The following is a 21,224-nucleotide window of genomic DNA, read 5'->3' on the forward strand; positions in this document are numbered from 1 at the left end:
GGGAGAAGATGGCAGACTGGGTGGTAGAGGAGGAGAAGCTGGAGAATCGATAACTGGGGCTATGGAGGCCACAGGAATGGGAGAGAACGCTCCGGCCCCAGCACTGAGACATGATCAGCTGAATAAGCTGAAGGCTTCCAACAATGCCTACAAAGATTCCCCAAGTAGGAATTTGGCACAAGCGAATGACAAAGAGAGCATGAGCCATGTCCATCAAAGGTGGATCAAGTAAGCCTAAAGAAACAGTGCCAACTTGTGCTCCCAAATGCTTTCTGTCGTAACAGTGGCTTTTAATGAAGCTGAAGATAGTGAACCAGATGGAAATGCCTTCAAAAGCAAAGATGAAGATGGAAACTATTGGAAGGAATACACCTACAGCAGCAGGACCAAACGCCTTCTGATAACCAGAAGCTATGTGGTGAAACAAAATCTCCTCATTGACCAAGACAAGTAAACGAAGTGTTTACGACTGGAGTGCGGGCTGGTTAACAGGAACAGCTTCCTTTTCAAAAGAACGGCATAAAACTACCATTAGACTTGTTTTTCTTGCTTTTCTTGTTTTGTTTTATTATTTTTTAAAATAAAAGATTGAATGGTACACTAATAAATGAGAGTTTGAAATTAGAATATATGTTTTATATCTACATTTCGTGTGATTACGTTCCAAAGGTTACAGATAATAAAGAAATCAGAAATAGTAACTTTTTAAGAACTGCATTTTTTAGACACAACTATTAGTACATTAAGAGGGAAGCAAAAAGTTACTGCTTATTTAAACCGATTCAAAATGCAAGCAATTTCTCTAACTTAAACCCCTCATCATATAAACTGTCTGGTTCCCAGGAACAGCTTTATGGAAAGGGAGTATTATATTGGGAGGAAAAATGTTACTAGATTATTGACTGGAAGTATATTTAGATAAAATTAAATAAAACTTTTTTTTCCCTCATGAGCATCTGTTTCAAGTCACAAAGTAGTTTTTGCATTGCTGTCAGTAGATAAAGATGCTTCACTCTTTCAAGGTAGCCATTTTGAGGACACTGTATGTAATCTGTTGGATAGTTTAATTGCTCATTTCACCTTAATGGGTCTTGTCTATCGTCAGTAGTCTCAAAGAACTATTTGCTACCAAGGTAAATCAGCAGTTTGGGGGAAAATATTTATGTTTTACCACACAAAAAAATAAACTTTAAGAAAGAAGAATGATAGGTAGAGGAGGAGGGAGGAAAAGAAAGATGGAAGCTACAAGGTGACCTAACAATACAAGGTGACTTTAAATTAGGGGGGGACCTTATACTTTTCAAGAAATTGTAGTGAAATAGTGATAGATACTTAGGGAATCAATAACATGGAGGAAAAGCACAATCTATATCAAAAACATGACGATAGTAACACGGTTCAACTAGTTGAAGTCATAGCAATAGATAATACAAATGTTGACTACAGATAGAATACAGAGGTAAATAATCACAAGAAACAGCGAACAGAGTTGAAAGAAGTTGTCTCTGGAGACTAAAGAATGGTGGTGAAAAGCTGTGAGACTTTTTTTTTTTTTAACGAATCTTGTAGCACTATAATGGGGCTTCAAAAAAATAGCGGAAAAGTGGAATTGAAAGATAATGTCATTTCCCCATGAACTTTCTGTTACTCCCTCATAAGGAATCCTATGTTTATTTTTTCTGAGGAAATGGCAAAACTCTTTGCCACAGTGTCCACAGAAATTTACAATGAGAACTTCAAATAATCCACATTTTTGGCTATATTTGTCATTTTCCACTTTTCTAATAATAGTCATTTTATAGGTAGTGGTTTCATTGTGGTTTTGACTTGCCTTTTCCTAATTACTGAAGAAGACTGAAGTTGAATCAGTGCATTTGAACTGTGGTGCTGGTGAAGAATACTGAAAGTGTCACAAACTCCTAAAACAACAAACAAACCTGTCTTGGAAGAAGAGTAGATAGAGTGCTCCGTAGAGGCAAGAATGGTGAGGCTTCGTCAGACATACTTTGGACATACTGTCAGGAGAGCACAGTCCCTGGAGAAGGATATCATGTTTGGTATAGCAGAAGAGCAGTGAAATAGAGGGAGATCAGGAGATGGGTTGACAAACAGTGGCTCCAACAATGGGCTCAAGCAGAGGGAACAGGGAGGACGACACAGGACTATCCTCACATTAGCTCTGTTGTGCATAGGGTCGCTATGGGTCTGAACAGACTTTGATGGCACCTAACAACTACTGATGAGGTTGAACTTTTTTTTCATGTGATTATTGGCCCTTTGCACATTTTCTTTGAAGAAATGTCTGTCTAGATCCTTTGCCTATTTTTTTTATTATGTTGCCTTTTTGATGTTGATCTCTAACAGTTCTCTATGTATGAGTATTCTGGACATTAAACCCAAATCAGATATATAAACAATAAGACAACAAAATCCATTGCTGTTAGAAATTATTCCAACACAATGACTTTATAGGGCAGACTACATTTCCAAGGCAGTAAAACCCGTACTGAGGCAGAGTGCCACATCTTTTCCCTTTGAAGCAGCTGGTGGGTTAGAACTGCCAACTTTCCAGGTAACAGTGGACCATTTAACCACTGTGCCACCAGGTCTCTTCTCAGATACTGCTCTCAAACATTTTCTCCCATTCTATGTTGTTGTGAGGTGAATGAGTCAGTTCTGACTCACAGCGACCCTATGTATAACAGGATGAAACAGCACCCAGTTCCGTGTCATCCTTGCACTTGTTCATGGTTGAGCCCATTGTTGCAGCCACCATGTCAATTCATCTTATTGAGGACCTTCCTCTTTTTTGCTGCCCCTCAGCAAATACACTAATCTAAGTTAGCATATTAAAGTATGCTACATTTTAAAATATTCAATAGCTTTTAAGCCACAGTCTCCAGTTTTCCCCCAGTGCCCAACATCTGGTAAAGTTGGTAAGAAAGCCATGGTGCTCCTTTCTTTGGCAGTAAATCAAACCAAGCATGAAAACCCCTCACTCGGGACATACTACTATCTACTGTCTTAAGCCATTTTTAAATTGTCTTGGGAGTTTCACCTTCACTCTAAAAGCCTCAATATCCAATAAAGCCTTTCTATGTTCTCCTGGTATGAAGGTAGCCTTATCAGTCTTAAAATCCAAACCAAATTATGGATGAGAGATCCATCATGTCCCTATGAAATCATCTCTTTGTATGCTGATACAAGCATGTATCAGGATGCCTCCTGTATCAGAATTCCCTTTTCAGAAAGTCACTCTATATCTATCCTGGACCTAACAATCGTAAGTATTATATTTCAACCCCCCCTGCCCCCAATCTTTGTGGTAACCTGGAACAACTTCAGGTACTCCTCTGCTTCTCATTCCAACCCTAAAACTAACCTGTAATCTTACAGATGCGCACCTATTTTGGGTGTTATTTGCTACAGCAAGTGCTGTTTTTAGCATAAAACGGGAATGAGTAGAAGGGGAACAAATATTTCAAATATAGTTTTTAATTTGCCACTCTGACTAGTATGTCAGCGTTCCTTATAATATTTTAGAGTTATTGTCCAAGAGGTTGAAATGTATCTCTAGAGCTACTCTTAGCTCTGCAGTGGTTTTCACTACTCTTGATGAATTCATCAACCTGATCTCATCTTTAAAAAATAATAATGTAAATTTATTCAAAATGCCTTCATTGACTGAAAATACATGCCTTTACCAAAAATAATATGCTATTGAAAGGATGGAAAATCCCAGGCTTAATTATATAGATTTCATAATCTTTTAAGAACACCTTGGAACTATTGATTTCTGATGACACCCTTTATTTCCAAGGACTTCAATTATTCAATTATACAAATTTTATCACAAATTTCTATATCGATCCCTCCAAACCCACACTGCCTACTTCACATTGCTACTTGGTTGTCATAAAGGTATCCATACACATTACAAATGGAATTTATAATCATTCCCTTAAACTAGATCTTCTTCAATAGAAGACTCCACTGGGCATCTAGTTACGCAAGTCGGAAGCAGCAGTCATCCTCGGTACCTTGCATCCCCTTAACTAGTCATGTGTCAAATCCTGTCAACTTCACAGCAGATCTGTCCACTTTGTTTCATCTTTAACCTCACCACGTTAGTATCCTGCCATTATTTCTCCCTTGAATTACTGCAATACCTTCCTAAATGGTCTACTGGCATCCCTCTCTTATTCCTTTTGCCTTCTTTTTCCATGTATCATCCAGTGATCACATCAATTTCTATTTTAAAAACCCACACTTTATTGACTTCTTTCTACTACAAGGAAAAAGGTCAATATTTTGGCATAGTCTCTGACTGGCCACGTCCGTCTTATAATTACAATACCTCCTAATCTCTATATTCCAGTCACACTCGCCTTTTTCCATTTACTGAACACGTACTTATCAATCTCAATTTAGGATCTTTGCACATGCCTGGATTATTTTTTGCTAATCTCTGTGTAAAGTTGATTTCTACCATTCTTCAAATCTCAATTCCATTTCTATTCCTTCAAGAAACCTTTCCTATTCTTTCCATTCCAACTGAACTCAGGAAGTTATACTTGTCATTAAATATTTATCTTATAGAACTTATCCCTATTGTAATCACACATTTACTTTTATGTGCTTGAGAGTTTTGAGGATGAAATCCAGAGTAAAGGCAGAAGAATTTATCTTGGAATAAGGATAGATCCCTAAGGGAATATAGGGCAGGGGTATGAACAAATGCTTTTGTTTGAAGGAAGGACAGGCAGCTGAGTGGTTCATGACTGGCAGTTTTACCTGACATTACTTCACTATTTGATGAACTACTGTTCTCCTGGAGGTCATCAGTCACTGATTCCTACATGGAATAAGAAAGTTATAGTGTAAATTGTGAGACTGAATTTTTAAAATTATATATGACATTGACTTGGCTATTTTAAAATGCAAATATTAAATTCATTTATCATTTCATACATATAATGCTCAGCTTACTGATAACAGATGCAATCTATAGATATTAAATATAATGCTAGGGAGTCAATAATCTATAACAATGGGAATAACCACTAAGTAGATGCAAAGGTGACTATTTTTCTGATTCCTTAGAGAACTTTTCCCCCTCCAAGTATAAAAGCAAAATAAATAAAAGGTTGATATATACATTAAAAACACCAGAAATTAAAGGACAAGCAAATAAGGGATTGCTTGTTACATGTGTAAGTATACAATTATCTTCAATGTGAACAGTGAATAGGTGTTGCATATACACAAAAAAAGAGGAGTAAATGGAAAATAATGTGAGAAAATTTTGGAAATTAAAACATCATGCTTTCAGCTATTGAAGATTTTGTTTTAAAACTTTTAGGTAACATGGTGCCAGTATGTCAACATAAATAAAAAATATTAAATATGATCCAACTTCCTGATCCACTGTATTTGTCTGATGGTAATGATTTTAGGATGAAGGTGTGCCTGACCCATCCATGGTATTTTCAATAACCTTCTATGCATATGAAAGTTAAGACATCGAATGAGGAAGACTTATTCGATGAAGAAAAATTGATGTATTTGAATCATGGTGCTGGCAAAGTACCAGGGACTGCCAAAAGAACAACACATCTGTCTTGGAAGAAGACAGCCAGAATGGTCCTGAGAGGCAAGTATGTTTCACGTGTTTTGGACATGTGATCAGGAGAGACCAATCCCTGAAAAAGGACATCATGCTTGGCAAATTGGAGAGGCAATGAAATAGAGTAAGTCCTTAACTAGATGGGTGGATACCTATGGCTTTAACAATGGGTTCAAACAATTGTGAGGATAGTGTAGGATTATTGAGCAGTGTTTTGCTCATTCGAACACAGGGTTGCTGAGTCAGAACCAACTTGATGGCATCTAACAGCAACAACAATTTGACGCATACACGGAAACGTTTGTAGGATACTCACTGCTATCTCTAAGAGGAAATCTCCCTTTTTCCCAGAGGAGTTGGGGGGGAGAGAGGGTGTGTGTGTGTGTTAGGATACACAAGAGCCTTTGCCTTTTAAAAAATTGCCTTGTTAAAATTGCTCTCCTTTCTCCTCTTACACACACACAAATGGTAGTGTGTGTTAGTGTGATATGTACGCTGAAAGCCCACACTTTGACTATCAAATTTCATGTCTAACATCAAGTAAGTCTCAAGCAATTTTTAAAATGTGAATTTCTTCCAAACGTTTGAAGTACAGGAGAAAGACAAGCTTCCTACTCTGCTAAAGAGCTATATAGTTGTGGAAACCCACAGGGGCAGTTTTACCCTGTCTGGTAGAGTTGCTATGAGCCATAATGGCAGGGAGGTGGTTTTTTTTTTTTTTTTTTAAGGTACAGTCTTAAATACCATACAGAATCCATCTTACACAAAGCAGTCAAGAAGCTATCTAATACCATAGTAGTAATGAATCCTATTTCTTGCTGTTCATGGAAAGTCACATGTGAAACAATGGCTTTAAAGTACTGAAGTACTACCAAACAAAAGGAGTTAAGTTATTAAGTTTCTTATCTGTCACACAGAAAATTAGCTAGCAGCATTTAATTCTCAAATGCTTATCAGTGAACTGTATGGGAAGCGTCTGGCCATAAACCAACTTGAGTCAGAAATCCAAAGCCCTGTCTGAAGATCACCGTTTTATACAAGCAGTTGAAACCGAAGGGGGTGTTAGTTGACACAGACCATTTTGTTCTTTTCTTCTAAGGTGGATGAGGCACCGGGGGTCTCCAGGAGGATTTACAAGGACCAGCCAGTCACAGGAGACCCATACGTACACTCAATGAGGGGGCCCTCTTCCCATCTTGGCTCTCTTCACCGGTGCCATTTTCTTTCAGGCGTTTCTCTCCTGTAACTCTTAATGGAGTGCTAACAAACAAACAACACAGTTAGTTCCTGCCACCTGGGCTTCCCTGTCCAAGCATCTGTTCTTTGCTGTTCAGAACCTGGAGGCTCTTGGAGGACCTTTCTTAAGAAGGAACAGGGTATGTTACATTGCACCCCGTCCCCCAAATGATACTTTTAAAAACAAAACAAAATAGCATTCACAGAGGTTCTCATCTCATTTGCTTGCTTGGCAGTAACAGGCAAGGTTATTTTCATTAAAAAAAAATTTTTTTTGGGGGGGGGGGTTCAGTGAAATAACACTTTCGGTCCAATCCGTGGGGCCATGCTCTGAGAAGGCGGGGAAGAGGGTCACCCCCTTAGTCCTTCGTTAACTCTTCGAATGGGGGTGAGTTCGGGCGGCCCGCAGGTCGGCCCGGGGCTGTGGCCGCCGCAGGGCACGCACCTCGCAGGCCCGCTGGGCTCGGCTCCCTCGGGCACCTTCGGCAGACGGCGCCCAGGCCGCGTCCCCCGCGGGCCTGCGGGAGGGCCAAACGCCGCCGCAGGCCCAGCGCCCAGGCCCAGCCCGCGGCGCCCGCGCCCCGGGGTTCCGCCCGCCAGCCCGGCCGGCCGGCGGGGCAGACAGCGAGCCGGGAGCCGCCCGCCCGCGCCTAGGGGGGCCTCCGCCTTGGCGGGGGCGCCGCGGTCCGGAGTAGGGGTGACGTTGAGCCTGTGGGCAGCTCCCTTCTTGCGCGTATAGACCCGGAGCGGCCACATTGGCACGCACCGCAGGCCTCCCCGCGCCTCCTTGAGGAGCGGCACTCTAGGGCGGGGAGTCGCGCCCAGGCGAGGCCCGGGGCGCCGAGAAGCGGGAAGGTGAGAGGAAAGGGGGAGGGGGGGCGAAGGTGCCACGACGGCCTGGGGCCTGCTTCCCGCCTTTTTATGCCGGTAGCGCCGCGCAGCGCCTTCTGGGAAGACGCCCGCGAGGTGGCGGCCCCGCCCCCGGGAGGCGCGCGGCCCGCGTGGCACCCGCGCCTCGGCACAGGCCTCCTCCTAGCTGGGCCCGCCGGACACGAGTTGGACAAAGCCCTTTCCTCGCCTTGCTCTGGAGGCGCCGCCGTCCTCGGGCCTCTTAGGTCGACCAGGCCCGACCTCGGCTTCCGAGGCCGCGCGCCCCGCTCCTCTGCACGGCAGTGAGGCGGCACCCGAGCACTGGACCGGGCCAGGCTGACCCGGTTCAAGGAGGTGGAGGGCCAAGGGCACATGGAGGTGACAGGGAGCAGAGTCCCCGGCCGGCAGTGACCGGGGTGGCCCTGGTCCTGTGAAGACCAAAGCCTTCTGGGTCTTGCTAGAATCCGGGACACACCGACCCTGAGCCCCCACCCGGGAACCACATTCGCATCTTCCTTCAAGACAGAAAATTCCACAGGAGCTTTAGGAGTTTAACCGACAGCTGTTTTCATCTTGCGTGATTGACTAGATTCAATCACAGTGATGGGCGAAATGGACCTCCCACTGTTGGGTCGTCAGGAAAACGCAACATGGGAACAGGCGGATCTCATGCAGTAGGCTGTTTGAGGTTGCCATGGGACTGCCACGCCAGGCAGCTCAGTCTGAGCGGGCGTGGGCCACGGGACAAGGGGCCACGGAAGACCCTGCAGAAAGGATGCTTGAGCTGAGTTTGCAGGGGTCAACTAGGAAAAGCAGAGCGGAGGCACAGAGAAGCCTGATACTTGTAGAGCGCTACAAAAAGTCCTTGAGATGGCCCCCACTCCAGGGGGACGGACAGCAGAAAAGTGGGTGAAATGAGACAACAGTCGGCGCAAGACATGAAAAAAAAACATTTATAAATTATCAAGGGAGCATGGGAGAGAGGGGGGGGGGAATGAGCTGGTAATGGGCTCAAAGAGAAAGAAAATGTTTTGAAAAAGATGACAACATGTACAGATGTGTTTGACAAAATGGATGTCATGTATGGATTGTGATAAGAGCTTTAAGAGCCCCCAATAAAATGATTTTTTTTTTTAAGTCCTTGAGATGTTTGGAGCCAAGGTTCTTTAGGGGAGGGGCGGGAGACATGCTTGATCCTTCACGGCTGTGTGTGCTTGCTGGCCCAGGGACCTGAACTGTATCCTGCCAACTGGGGAGTCATTGTAGGACTGTTAAATAGGAGAGTGACATGGCCAGATTTCCAATTTGGCTGGGATGCGGTGGTGACATTTGAGAATGCGCAGGCAGAAAACAGAAAGATTAGTTAAGTGTGGACCACCGAGTTCACACAAGAGATAAAAATGGGCCAGCTACACTAATAGTTGTAAGAAGAGGAATGGATGGTACAAAACTATGGAAAGGTAGAATCTGCACAGGTTAGACACAGTCAAAGGCACCGATTGAAGAAATTGTACCCATTACCTTACAGACCCTGAGTTGTGACCTAGTTTCATCTGAGGAGACTTCAGAAAGTTCATGGGCAAAAGGAATGAAAGGATAATGGATTTTTTCCACAAAACTTTTAAAGCCTTGATGTTTACCAAACCGACACTAATTGTGTTATCAAATATACTAACATCAGGGAATTATACAAATACAGAAAATAGTAATTATAAGCAACTTTGAGAAATGAAAAATCTTTTATTTTATTACAAAAGTTTTCATAAATGCATTTATATTTGACATGCATGCTATTATAACAAAGCCACTTAAAATATAATTACAGTTAAGATATACTTATGCATATTTAAAAAGTAATATTTTAATCCCCTCAATTTAAAAAAACTGAAAGTAGATTAAGCAATTCTTCAAAAAATACCCAGTCTTTCCCCACACACAATCATTGCAATCACTTAAGGAAAATGAAATTAATCAATCAAGTGAATATTTAGGCTTTTCAGTTTGAGATCAGGTTTACAGCTTGTACACCAGGAATTTATTGCTTCTGTTACAGCCAGTAATGTGTTCTAACTAAAGAGTTTCCCGTTGGGGTTTAGTCCTCACAGGAATGCGAATCCCATTCTTAGGGCAGCTAATTGTGCATTCACAGAAAGGACTGTGCAGCACACTGGAGAGGAAATTCAGACTACTAGGATCCATTTTTAAAACGAAAAAGCTTCTTAAAAAAAAAAAAAGACAAGCGAGGAAATACAGCCAACTTAGCCCAACATTTCATTTACCAATTTTATGTATGATAATTTTTTTTCCTGAGATAGAAGCAAGTTTGCAAGTGGTCTGCTTTCATGCAAAAATACATTTCCCCATTCTTTACATTCATGGTATAGTATTTTACATTCTAAACAACTATATCATATTTGTGCTTTATATAGTTGGAAAATAGTCAATTTTCTTTGCTGCAAAAAATAAAAGGATATTGATTCTTTGATGGGTAAGCATATCAAATGAACAGATTTTAAGGTGCTACAAACATTATCTGATTTAAAATGTGCAGTGAAAAGTTCTACATGATGTTTTACTGAAATCTTGAGTGCAAAGGTAACTTGCTCATAGCAGGGAGGCACAGTGTGTGTTTTCCTTGGACTTCAGAGTTGGTGAAATCCTAATACATGGAGCTAGGCCTACACACCCCACCTGGACAGAGTCTGCCTTCCCATCTGGAGAGGAAATCACAATATAATATAAAGATATCATTTGCGACAAAAAGAAAAAAAATTGATATAATTTCATTTTACAATATACACAACAGAATTCATTTACAAAACACAAGAAGTACTAACATATTTGAATGAGCAACATGTAAAAAAAAGCCAAACATTTACGAACATGTTTATGCTTAAGGAATTGACTGTTAGACCATCAGATTTAGGTCCATGCCCAATCTGAATGTGAATGTCTTAGCACATTCTGTTTTCTATGTTGGTTAAAGAGAAACACTTTTTTTTCTTTTCACAGAATCATATTGGGAAATGTTTTATTTTTACTTTATTAAAAATTTAGGTGGAGCTACACAGATAGGAATGTACATGCAATATATTTAGGTTTCACTCTTTAGTTATCTTAGCATATCTTCACTATTATTGGACCAAGTATGATGATTTTTTTACACAGATCAGGAAGGTTAGTAGAAACAAAATCTTTTAAGTGAGAAAAAGAAGAAATCTAAAGTTTTTCATAATCGGCAGTAATCAACTACCAAAAAGTATAGTAGAACCAGAAGTTTTAAATCACTTGCTTATATTACATTATCCAAAATTCTTTTTGAAAACCAAGCTAAGTGAAATTTTACTCGAATAGGACATTGGGCAACAACTTCTTTGTAATGTGACATCACTGGCTTTTAAAATAGTATTAATATCCAATTCAAGCATCAATGTTCACCTTTAATTAGTTGAATATGTGACAAAATTAATACTATCTAGCTGTGTTTTCGGTCACATTTAGATTATTTATTCAGAAATGTCTTTCAAAATTAATGCGCCTGTAACTCATTTACTAAATGGCAAACCCTTAAGTGCAAGCAGTGGGTCTTCAGAGAGAATATGCTGAAGGAATCTATAAAAGACTGGATCATTACATCCAATGAAGCTGTGGTCCACTTTAACAAGACTGACATGTAAGTAGATGATTCTTCCAAAGGGCCAGTGTAACCATGTGGTTTCAGCATTTATTTACAGCTTGGAATTCGGCTGAAAGAAGCTTCTGGCCCACCGCTCCTCTGTTTTCAGAGACCTGTCTCTACAGAAGAAAAACTCTTTCTTTGGAATTGTGCCTTCTTCAGATGTACAGTCTATAGCTTGAAGCTTAATTGTTGTCCATGGTACCTGGGCTTTACATGAAACTGTTGACACCCAGGGGCAGGGCATGTCTAAACACATAATGCAAGAGAGGAGGTTCTCTTTTTGAAATTTTCTTTTTTTTTAACGAGAGGAGGTTTTTGTGGTTAATATAGAAGCACTTAAAAATGTTAGGAATGGAAATTATGCCCTAAGGCTATATCATATGATGGACTTATAAAGTTTTCTAGGAGCATTTTGAAGAGGTTCTTATGTCCTCCAAAATGATTTTTATTTCTTGAAAAATTATTTTATTTGGAGATAATAATACCCTGTCTGCCTTCCTAACCCCAACCTGCCTTGACAGTCTCACTAAAAAATTAGGTTATTCAGAATAACTGAATAGTCCCATTGGACTTCACAGGCCTGCCTGGATGGACATGCTGAGAACCGAAGACAGGAAGACCCAGCAGAGAACACAGGGACATGAATTGCTGCTCACCCTGAGAAATAACTCTGGGTGTCTTCTCTGAGGGTACATTCATTATAGAACCAACAAACATCTTTTAGAAATCATTATGGTAAGAAGTCCACTAATATACACATATTACCTTTGAAGTAGTTTCTGAATATTTAATAAGCGGAAATTTGAAGAAAAAAGTATGGAAAGATCTTTGTAAATTGTTATATAAATATAACATTTGCTTTAAGAACATCTGAATTTGCATTTTTTTCATGAATAAAAGTAAAAAGTGGGAAGAAAACTATTTCACATTTTAAGGATTGTCATGTTTAAAGAATCTAAAGTTATGTAGAATGTGAGCTACTGTACATTGTTTCCACCTGATTCTGTACTCCTTTTAAGTCTGACTTAACTGAGATTCAAACAGTTATTGAATGAGGTAGTCCACATTGCCTGGATATTTGCTGTATCTGATTTCTATTCCACAAATAATTAAGTACAATATATCAGTTATATTTTTTCCTTCATTTTTAATAGGAATTCTGTGAACATTGAGAATATATTACTTTTAGTGATACAGTTCTTGAGAAAAATCTTGATTTTTACATTGCCATTTGTGATATTTTATCAGCTTGCTACAATATTTTAATAAAAATAAAGTATACTTAATGATGATAGAGAAAATATTGTTAAAGACCTCTTGGGACAGGAAAGGCTCATTCGTAAGGTCAGGTGCTTATTCATCTCAGCTGCATCATTCTGATTCATTCTTTTCAAAAGTAACTATAATATTGCTACCCAGTCCGTTATTCTGAGAACTTTCCTTGAACTTCATATGGAGATTGAATAAAGCTCTTCGATTTGTGTTTTGAAGTACTCTCTCAGCTGGGGTCTCTTAGCCTTTAGTGTTGGTGTCAACAAGCCATTTTGAACTGAGAACATGTCAGAATGGATGTGAATGGCTTTAACCTAAAAACCAAATGCAGAATTCATCTTTAACAGGAACATAACACAACATTGGTATCATACTCATGTAAACAGGCATATGGGAATACATAAGTAAAAATTGAGATTCTGTTAATATTTGAACATTAAGGCCACTTGACGGGTCTGAAAGCCATCTTTTCCCTTCAGTTATTCAGTCAACAGAAACGGACACTTGCAGGCACTGAGGATATAGATGGCAATCAGTAGCAACCCTGCTTTCAAGCAGTATCCATTCTTACCCAATAGAGCAGACACATCGAACAATTATTAGACTATATTACATGCATAAGGTAAAGGGCATCTAACACAGTTATAGTAGGAAAGATCAAGAAACAGGGAAGATTCCCTAAACTGGATGACTATTAAAGAATGTATAAAAGATAACCAACAAACGGGGAGAGGTGGGTAGAAAAGGGCAATCCAGGCAGAAGGAACACCAGGAACAAAGCTTTGGAGGTGAGAAACGGCTGTGCGAGACAGGAAACCCAAGTGGTGTCTTGTAACAAAGCTGAACTGGTAGATGGACCAGGTCACAAAGGAGCTTCCATTTTATCCTGAAGGCAATAGAGCAGCACTGAAAGTTTTTATTCAGGTGGACGACAGAGCTCGAACGTACATTTTAGAACAATTTCACCAATAGATGGTTGAGAAAGACAAGATTGGCAGTAAGGACACTAATCAGAAGGATCTGTTCAATCCAGGGGAAAGAAGGCAAGGGCCTATCCTAGGCCAAGTGGCAGCTTCAGACAGAGTAAACAATCCTAAGAACATTTCTAAGATGAGCTGGAAGGATGTAGCATAAGAAAGAGACTCTTTGAGGACTCCAGGTTACTGGCTGGGATAGCTGCATGGATGCTGCCGCCATTGATAGGAGGAATATAAAGTCTCCACCAGCAGTTCTCAACCTGTGGATCGCGATCCCTTTGGGGTCAAACGACCCTTTCACAGGGGTCGCCTGATTCATAACTAGCAAAATTACAGTTATGAAGTAGCAACAAAAATAACTTTATGGGTGTGTGTGAGGGGTCACCTCAACAAGAGGAACTGTATTAAAGGGTCGTGGCATTAGGAAGGTTGGGTCTACATGAAATGATGCGTTCCAGTTAAATTTAAATACTCTCGTCATGTAAATTTATCTCATCTATGGGGAGGTGAGTTATAAACAAATCGGACTTAGTATTCACATTGCCTATTTCCATGTGACAGGTTGGTCCCAAGCTTCCTGATATGAAGGCTCTTCCATGGCTGAATGGGGCTAGAGAGGACTTATCTAGAAAGAGCTAGATATTCTCCTCACATGGGAATCCGGCTGAATGGGCCACAGTCAATTCTAAAAGAACGTGAAAAATCTGAGTTTAAGCTGAGCCAATGACGTGACAGCATCTCCAAGATACTGTATCTTGATTGATAACTGGGACTAAAATCCACCACTAAATAGGCAACAGGGTTCTGAACTTCTACGACACTTTGTGTTAATCCAAAATATGTCTTATATGTACCTATACAATCATTTGCTATTTTGTGTAATGGATAGTGAGCAATGTCTAAGTCTTAGGCATTGTGTTAGGCACTAGGGATACAAAGAAGAACAAGATCTAACCCCTGCCAGCACGGAGTGCACGATCTACTGGGAGAGGCTGTAGCATGATATTGCACAAGCACAGAATGGGTCACCTGTGACAGGTCGAGTTATTTGCTTTCTTTGTACACGCTGCCCGTTTCTTTCTTGCTGACTTGGTTTGGGGCTAGATCAGTCTATGTTAAGCATGACCATCATGTCTCCTGCTTTCCCAGTCTCCTTTGCAGCTAGGGGGCATGAAATCCACTACTGGCAAGTGACAAGTGCTTTCCTGATAAATGGTGGAAACATGTTTACTTCCATTCATATCCACCTCTCTTTTCCCCGAGTGTGGATAAAATCTGAAACCATACAGCTTCCTTGTGACCATAAGAATTGAGTAGAAAAACAGGCAGAACCTTGGCTTCCGAGGGCCTGAATGTGCTGTGTATTGCTTTGGAGTTCTGTGAGGGGAAAAAAAAAATCCTATGTATTTAATTATGAACAAGGTTTTCTGTGAGGAAGGCACATCTGATACATTACCTAACCCAGGCTTGAGCTATTAGGGTTCACTGGGAAGAAGACCAGGAGTTGAACTTTGAAGAACAAGTAGGATTTATCCAGGAAAAAAAGCAAGGGGAGGAAGCTGGTGTGTGGCTTGAGGAAAGGTGGATGTGTTGGCAGAGGAAATACCTGCCAGAGTACCTTTTGGGCATTTCAAGTGTGGGTTGAAGTGTATGGTCCGAGTAAAGAAGAAGAAAGAAATGTGGTTGCAGAGCTAGACTGGGGCAAAATGATAACAGACCTGTATAAATGTCAAGCTAAGGAGTTTGGATATGATTGTTTTAAGCAATCTAAGCAGTAAGAGGCCAATCAGAATGGCTCTTAGCAAAGATTGCTCTGTGAAGAATGGATGGGGCAAATGTGGAAGTTGGAAGACGAGTTAGATGCTGTTTCAGTCAAGAGGCAAGCGATGATGGTTTAATCGTGGAATTGGCTATGGAGCGGGACTTGGCAATCAGGATATCATGGGCTGTCTAGAGCACAGGCTAAGATGTCAACAACCACAGGAGGAGGCAGAAACATACTGAGGGTGGGAGTGAGAAGATAAAATATTCCTGCAGTTGGAAACACTTCTGAGAGACCCAAGTGATCTTTGGACATCTACTGTATTAGTCTGGAGGTCAAAACTGCAGCCTGGATGAGAGTCAGAGAAGTAGATTTCCAGTAGAGTCCTCTGGTGAGTGTGGGGTGCAAAAGCCAGAAGAAGGGAAACGATCGCTGTCTGAGATACAGCTCTCAAAGGGAAACTGCTATTAAAATCAAGGTACACACCCATGGTTTTGAATACATTTTGCATGTCAATAATTGAAAAACTTCAATGATTGTTTTCAAAACCTCTGATGCTAACAGTTTCATGTTCTGGCAGGTAGGTATTTTGATGCGACAAATAATTCTTTGCTCAGAAAGCAGGTTCCTTCTCTGGTTTCCAGACCAAACTCTTGATATAAAAAAGCCCTCTAAGGCAGCTTTCCACTCTCAATCTTGACTGAAGAACTAAAAATCTGGGGGACAAGGGTAAGTGTTGGACTGATAACTGCAAAGGTTGACAGTTTGAACCCATGCTACCACTCTGCAGGGGAAAGCTGAGGCTATATCTGCTCTGGCAGATTCTCAGCCTCAGAAACCCGAGAGGATAGGGTCTCTATGTGTCAGGATCCACATGTTGGCAGGGAGTATGTTCTCCTACTTAAACAAGCCTGAAAATCACCCTTCGACAACAAAGTTAGTTAGCTTCAATAGTGTTGAATTAACTTGTTAAAGACACAGTCTCATACAGATTTGGGTCAGTGTAAACCATCTATTCAACCTTCTCTTGGGCATCAAAGAAGTAGTATCATTTTACAAGGAGACATACATAAATGCCAAAGTGTAATTTCTCCAGGATCCTTGCAGGCTGTTTCAGCTGGTCTAGAATCCCAACAGCTCACGTAGAACACTGTGTGACTGGACCTGACTCAGGTAGAATGAACACCTTTGAAAATCTAGCAGTACAAGTGGAGTCTACAAACAATACTTCTCCAGGAAGAAGGATTCAATGGAGAGGGCTACCTAATGGTATGTTATTTATGTAATAAGTAGAGTATAAAAGAAAACATTAAGATCCAATGAACTAAGAACTGCACCAACAGGATGATTTTCAATACCTATCAAATCAGCTACCTGGCCGGGATGTGCCAGCAGCCCACTATCACTGTGCCTACAAAATAATCCCTGCCTGAGTAGAAGTAGTGTCATTCATTACAATCTTGCCGAAGGTCAAGCAACATGCCAACCGTTCACGGCTCACCTTTCGGTCCTTCTGTGAACCAGAGGAGCAATGCTGCTAGCCTACCAGTCTCTGTTCTAGTCTAACCCACAGTTCTGGTCTATTTAAGTTCTTTAAGTAGAAAAAAATGAATCAAACAACTTCTTTGACCAACATTAACCATAACTACGGCCCCCAAGCCTGCAGTTGTGTGTGTCTCAGAAGTGCATCAATAAACCAATTTTCCTTTTTTTTTTGTTTGGAGGGGGCACCTGGATAATTTTCCTTTTCTATACTGATCCTAGGACTCTGGAGGTGTAGTAGTCATGCATTGGGCTGCAATCTGCAAGGTCAGCAGCTTGAAACCATCAGCAGTTCCATGTTAGAAAGACGAGGCTTTCTACTCCCATGAAAAGTGACCGTCTCAGAAACCCATAGGGGCAGTTCTACCCTGTCTGATAGGGTTGCTATAGGTTGGAATTGAATAGACGGCAGTGAGTTTGGTTTGAGTTTATCATGATTTTCTATTTTCTCATATAGTCAAATTGCCAAATTACGAATTTAATTTTTTAAAGTACAAGCATCTTCTTTATGCCAAACACAGTATGAAACTGATTTTCCAGTTTTTAATAAGCAAAGTTTTTGATGGGGGGTTTGGAGAAGAAAGAGATACTCTTCCTTTCCTGAAATCACACTCTTGTCAATAAGGAGATTTTACAGGTTGTTTGCCTCTTTTAAAATTTAGAAATACTATAATGTTAACACTGGATCAGAATAAAAGATCTCAAAAGCTTCAATTTATATCACTTCATTAAAGCAGAGAACTTTCCATAACTTGAAGAAATATAGAATTTTAAGTTTTTCAATGGATTACTAAGTAAAAGACTTTACCAGAATATTTGTACAGAATATATTTACCGGAATGTTTTCTATTATCTGAATGATTTAAGACAGCTAACTAGAGTGAAAAAGAAAGCATTTAAATTCATTAGAGAAATGCCCAATTCATTTCTGATTTAAAGGCAAATTGGTTATCGAAGTATTCATTTCAATAACAGGAAATATAATAAAATGCTTTTAGATAGATTTGAAAAAAAATCTATCAACTGTCAAAATTAACTTTGTATTGCCTATGGCAAATAATAAGGCATATAAATGTCAAGAAAATAGTTAAATCATGATTAAGTATGTCCAAGTACTTCCCAGGCATCTACATATCTTAATTATTGATGTAAATTATTTTAAATTGCTTCTGGTCTACTCCTTAAAATATATCTCCCAATGATCATTTCCATGAATAATTTTTAGCCTACTTCTAGGATTTATTTCTGAAAACAGAATTACTTTTTTTTCTCCCTAATTCAGACAATTCCAGGCCAAATTAATCTGAACTTTCATAGCTTTTGTTGGATAGTTTAAGCCTTGGGTATCAAGTGTGTGTGTTTTAAATTAGTTAAACCTTAACTAACCATTCATTCTTGAGGAAGAAGAAAAAGAACAAGCTAACAATAAATTATAGATTATCTTATATAATTTATGTCAGCTTTGAAAATGATGATGACAACATATGTACAAATGTGCTCGACACACTGGATGTATGTTTGGATTGTGGTAAGAGCTGTAAGAGCCCCCAATAAAATAATTTAATAATAAAAAAATTATGTCAGGCTGTAGATCTCAATAGGAAACATACCTACACTCAGATGTGCGACCCAAGCTTTATCCTTCTGTGGTCAACCGAAGGAGCCCTGGAAGCACAGTGGGTCAAGTGTTGGGCTGCTAACTGAAGGTCTGTGGTTCAAGCCCGTCAGTCCTTCTGCAGGGGGGCAATGCTGCTGTCCACTCTCATGAAGATGTAGTCTTGGAAGCCCTAAGCAGCAGTTTACTCTGTCCTTATTGAGTCCTTCAGCAGAGGGGTGTGGGACTAGGTTTAAAGTGATCAGCTGAGGTCAGATGCTGTTTGTGAGTTTGTGGTGGTAAGGATGCCATGGATCAACAAGGGGAGGAGGAGGACAGACAGCATCAGGAGGTGATGGCTTGGAAACAAAGGTCAAGGCCTCGGGGAATCCACATGGCTTCCCTATACTTGAAGTTACCACAGAAAAGGCAGATTATTAGAGCAGAAACTCTGCTTATTGCAGGTGTATCACCAACAACACGTCCCTTTTCAGTAAAGTCACAAATGAAAGCAACGGCTAACACTTGGCATGTAGGCAAAGTTATCTTTTAAGCATCATCTTAGGAGTTGTATTTTTTTTCTCCCATGGACTGAGTGAGGAATGCTAGAATTCTCTGCATGCTCTTGGGCAAGCCATTTTCCCCACTGCCAGAAGGGGGCATGCAGGGGTTGCTAATGCCCCAAATTGTCCCAGGGACTGACAGCACAGTTTAAACAGGCAATGGCCCCAGTCCCTTCAGAGCAGCAAACTAATCATGCCTGGGACCACTGGAGTGTGGCCCTTGCTCTTCATCATCACATGATGCAGTCATACAGCTCTTGATTAAGGGAAGGTAATGCAGTCAGTACTGGCTAATTTAGAAATCTAAATTAGATTTCTAAATTAGTGACTTCACTCCCCCAAGATACATATACTTGCCCCGAACACCTCAGACACCCCCCCCCCCCCCCCCCCCCCCGTTGAAACATTCACTGATCCATTGATCCAATTCCCCCACACCACAATGACACATCTGGTTCAAGCTGTTTCTCAAATGGGATTAAGGTAAAGATCCATTTCAAAAGAAAAGAACAAAACAATTCTTTCAAACCCTGAAGTTATGTTTAGTGCTCCACAGTTTGAACTGTAAGATATTAAAGTCTTAATCTGTGGAACTGCCTTTGGATTACAAATGATTGTGGCAGGGACTTTATATTGAAAACTGGCTTTAAAAGGCAGCCCCCTAACACTGTGTTGGAGGGACCCTATTGGAGAAACAACATTTTATGAAAGATAATTATTTTAATAATAAGGAAATTCCTAAAATCAAATTTTCTTTCTGAAAACTTGACTAGAGGATGTGTAGATGGCATATATAACTAGGCCAAGTATGCTCCTGAGCCCAGTTATAGTAAGATTTCATAGACAAAAAGCCTTGGAGGACAGCTGAGGTCTCTCCCCCACACATTCTTTGTTCCCTCCTCTTTGTAGAGGGCATGCTGGGTCGACAGATGATGGCCTGCCAGCCCAACCTTTTTGACGTCCTCACAGCAAGTAAGCCCAGCAGCTGCAGTAAGAAGACAGTTAATGTCATTCAGAGCCCCATAAAAATAAAAATAAGGCACGACTCTGCTCTTGAGCCCTGTAGCCAGCTTGGTAAACTTCACAGGATCTACCAGTGACAGCAGGACTAATGTGTCAGCCGGACGAGTCTGCAATTATAAGGACTAGTGCAATCTCCTCCGTATGACCGATTTCATTTAGGGAGGCAAGCTGTCACAGAGTTGGCTTGAGACAGTCCTTCAAGGGTCCTTTAGTACACAGCATACCAGCCGGCCACAGCACGGAGGGTGGGAAATCTAGGTCAGAATCACCAGGGAGAAAATGCCATCGCTGTGTCAAGGGCTGTATTGAGTACGTAGAAAGTTACACTTACCTGTTCAAAAGAATGGAGCCCACCTGCGTTTCCTAGCCTCACCAAATCGTCCAAAATGGCTTTCTTCATGTCCTGAATTGAACCATTTCAGTATAATTACAAGGCAAGAAGACGTTTTACAAGTGGAGATATAAAGGAAGCAGTGAGTTTTGAGCAAAGAACTGGCAGTCGTGCAGCTACTTCACTCCCCCACAACACTCCCTGGCAGCAGGTCAACTACCACCTGGTACCAGGCAAGTCTACCCTGGGGATGGCCAAATGAACAGGATAGGGGGTCGGCTCAGTTTTTGTCTTTTGATGAGGTGGTGAATCACAGGGCCCCCTGCCATCCTCAGGAGAGCCCAGGGCCGCAGGGAGAGGTAGGGTCTATGGCTGTTGAAATATGAACTGGGTGACTCATGAGGCTAATGCAGGATCAGAGCACAGCGATGCTCCTCCTGGTGGCAGCCCTGCCTGTGCCCACAAAGACTCTGAAGCTGAGAGTGACTAATACTCTAAGCAGGAAGAGCAGTGATTGTTTTCAATTCCATGATGGTCTTTCTAAGGTTCCAAGTCACTGTCATCAAGTCATTTCTGACTCATAGTGACCCCTGTGGGTTTTTGAGACTGTAAATCTTTACAGGAATAGAAAGTCTCATGTTTCTCCCGAGGAGCAGCTGGTGGTTTTGAGCTGCTGACCTTATGGTAAACAGCCCAACATGTAACCCACTCCACCATCTGGACTCCTTTCTAAGGCTAGTAGAATACAA

At 40.9% G+C, this 21,224-nt stretch overlaps 2 protein-coding genes across 7 annotated transcripts in view; both read right to left on the reverse strand.

Moving 5' to 3' along the window:
* MEIKIN (meiotic kinetochore factor) overlaps window positions 1-7,618 on the reverse strand; it is an 89,502-nt gene extending 81,884 nt beyond the window's left edge. The window contains exons 1-3 of the mRNA XM_075542681.1: window positions 7,308-7,618; window positions 6,796-6,886; window positions 4,795-4,855 (exon numbers count right to left, since the gene is read on the reverse strand). Coding sequence (XP_075398796.1) covers window positions 4,795-4,855; window positions 6,796-6,886; window positions 7,308-7,618 — 463 coding nt within the window. The remainder of the gene's footprint in view (window positions 1-4,794; window positions 4,856-6,795; window positions 6,887-7,307) is intronic.
* Window positions 7,619-12,859: 5,241 nt separating this feature from the next.
* The window catches only part of ACSL6 (acyl-CoA synthetase long chain family member 6), a 45,907-nt gene continuing 37,542 nt past the window's right edge, over window positions 12,860-21,224 (reverse strand). For all 6 annotated transcript variants that reach the window (XM_075543104.1, XM_075543105.1, XM_075543106.1 and 3 more), the window contains 2 exons: window positions 20,476-20,547; window positions 12,860-12,997 (listed from right to left, as the gene is read on the reverse strand). In XM_075543104.1, coding sequence (XP_075399219.1) covers window positions 12,860-12,997; window positions 20,476-20,547 — 210 coding nt within the window. The remainder of the gene's footprint in view (window positions 12,998-20,475; window positions 20,548-21,224) is intronic.

This window comes from Tenrec ecaudatus, chromosome 2, assembly GCF_050624435.1.
Source record: "Tenrec ecaudatus isolate mTenEca1 chromosome 2, mTenEca1.hap1, whole genome shotgun sequence".
Taxonomy (NCBI): Eukaryota; Metazoa; Chordata; class Mammalia; order Afrosoricida; family Tenrecidae; genus Tenrec; species Tenrec ecaudatus.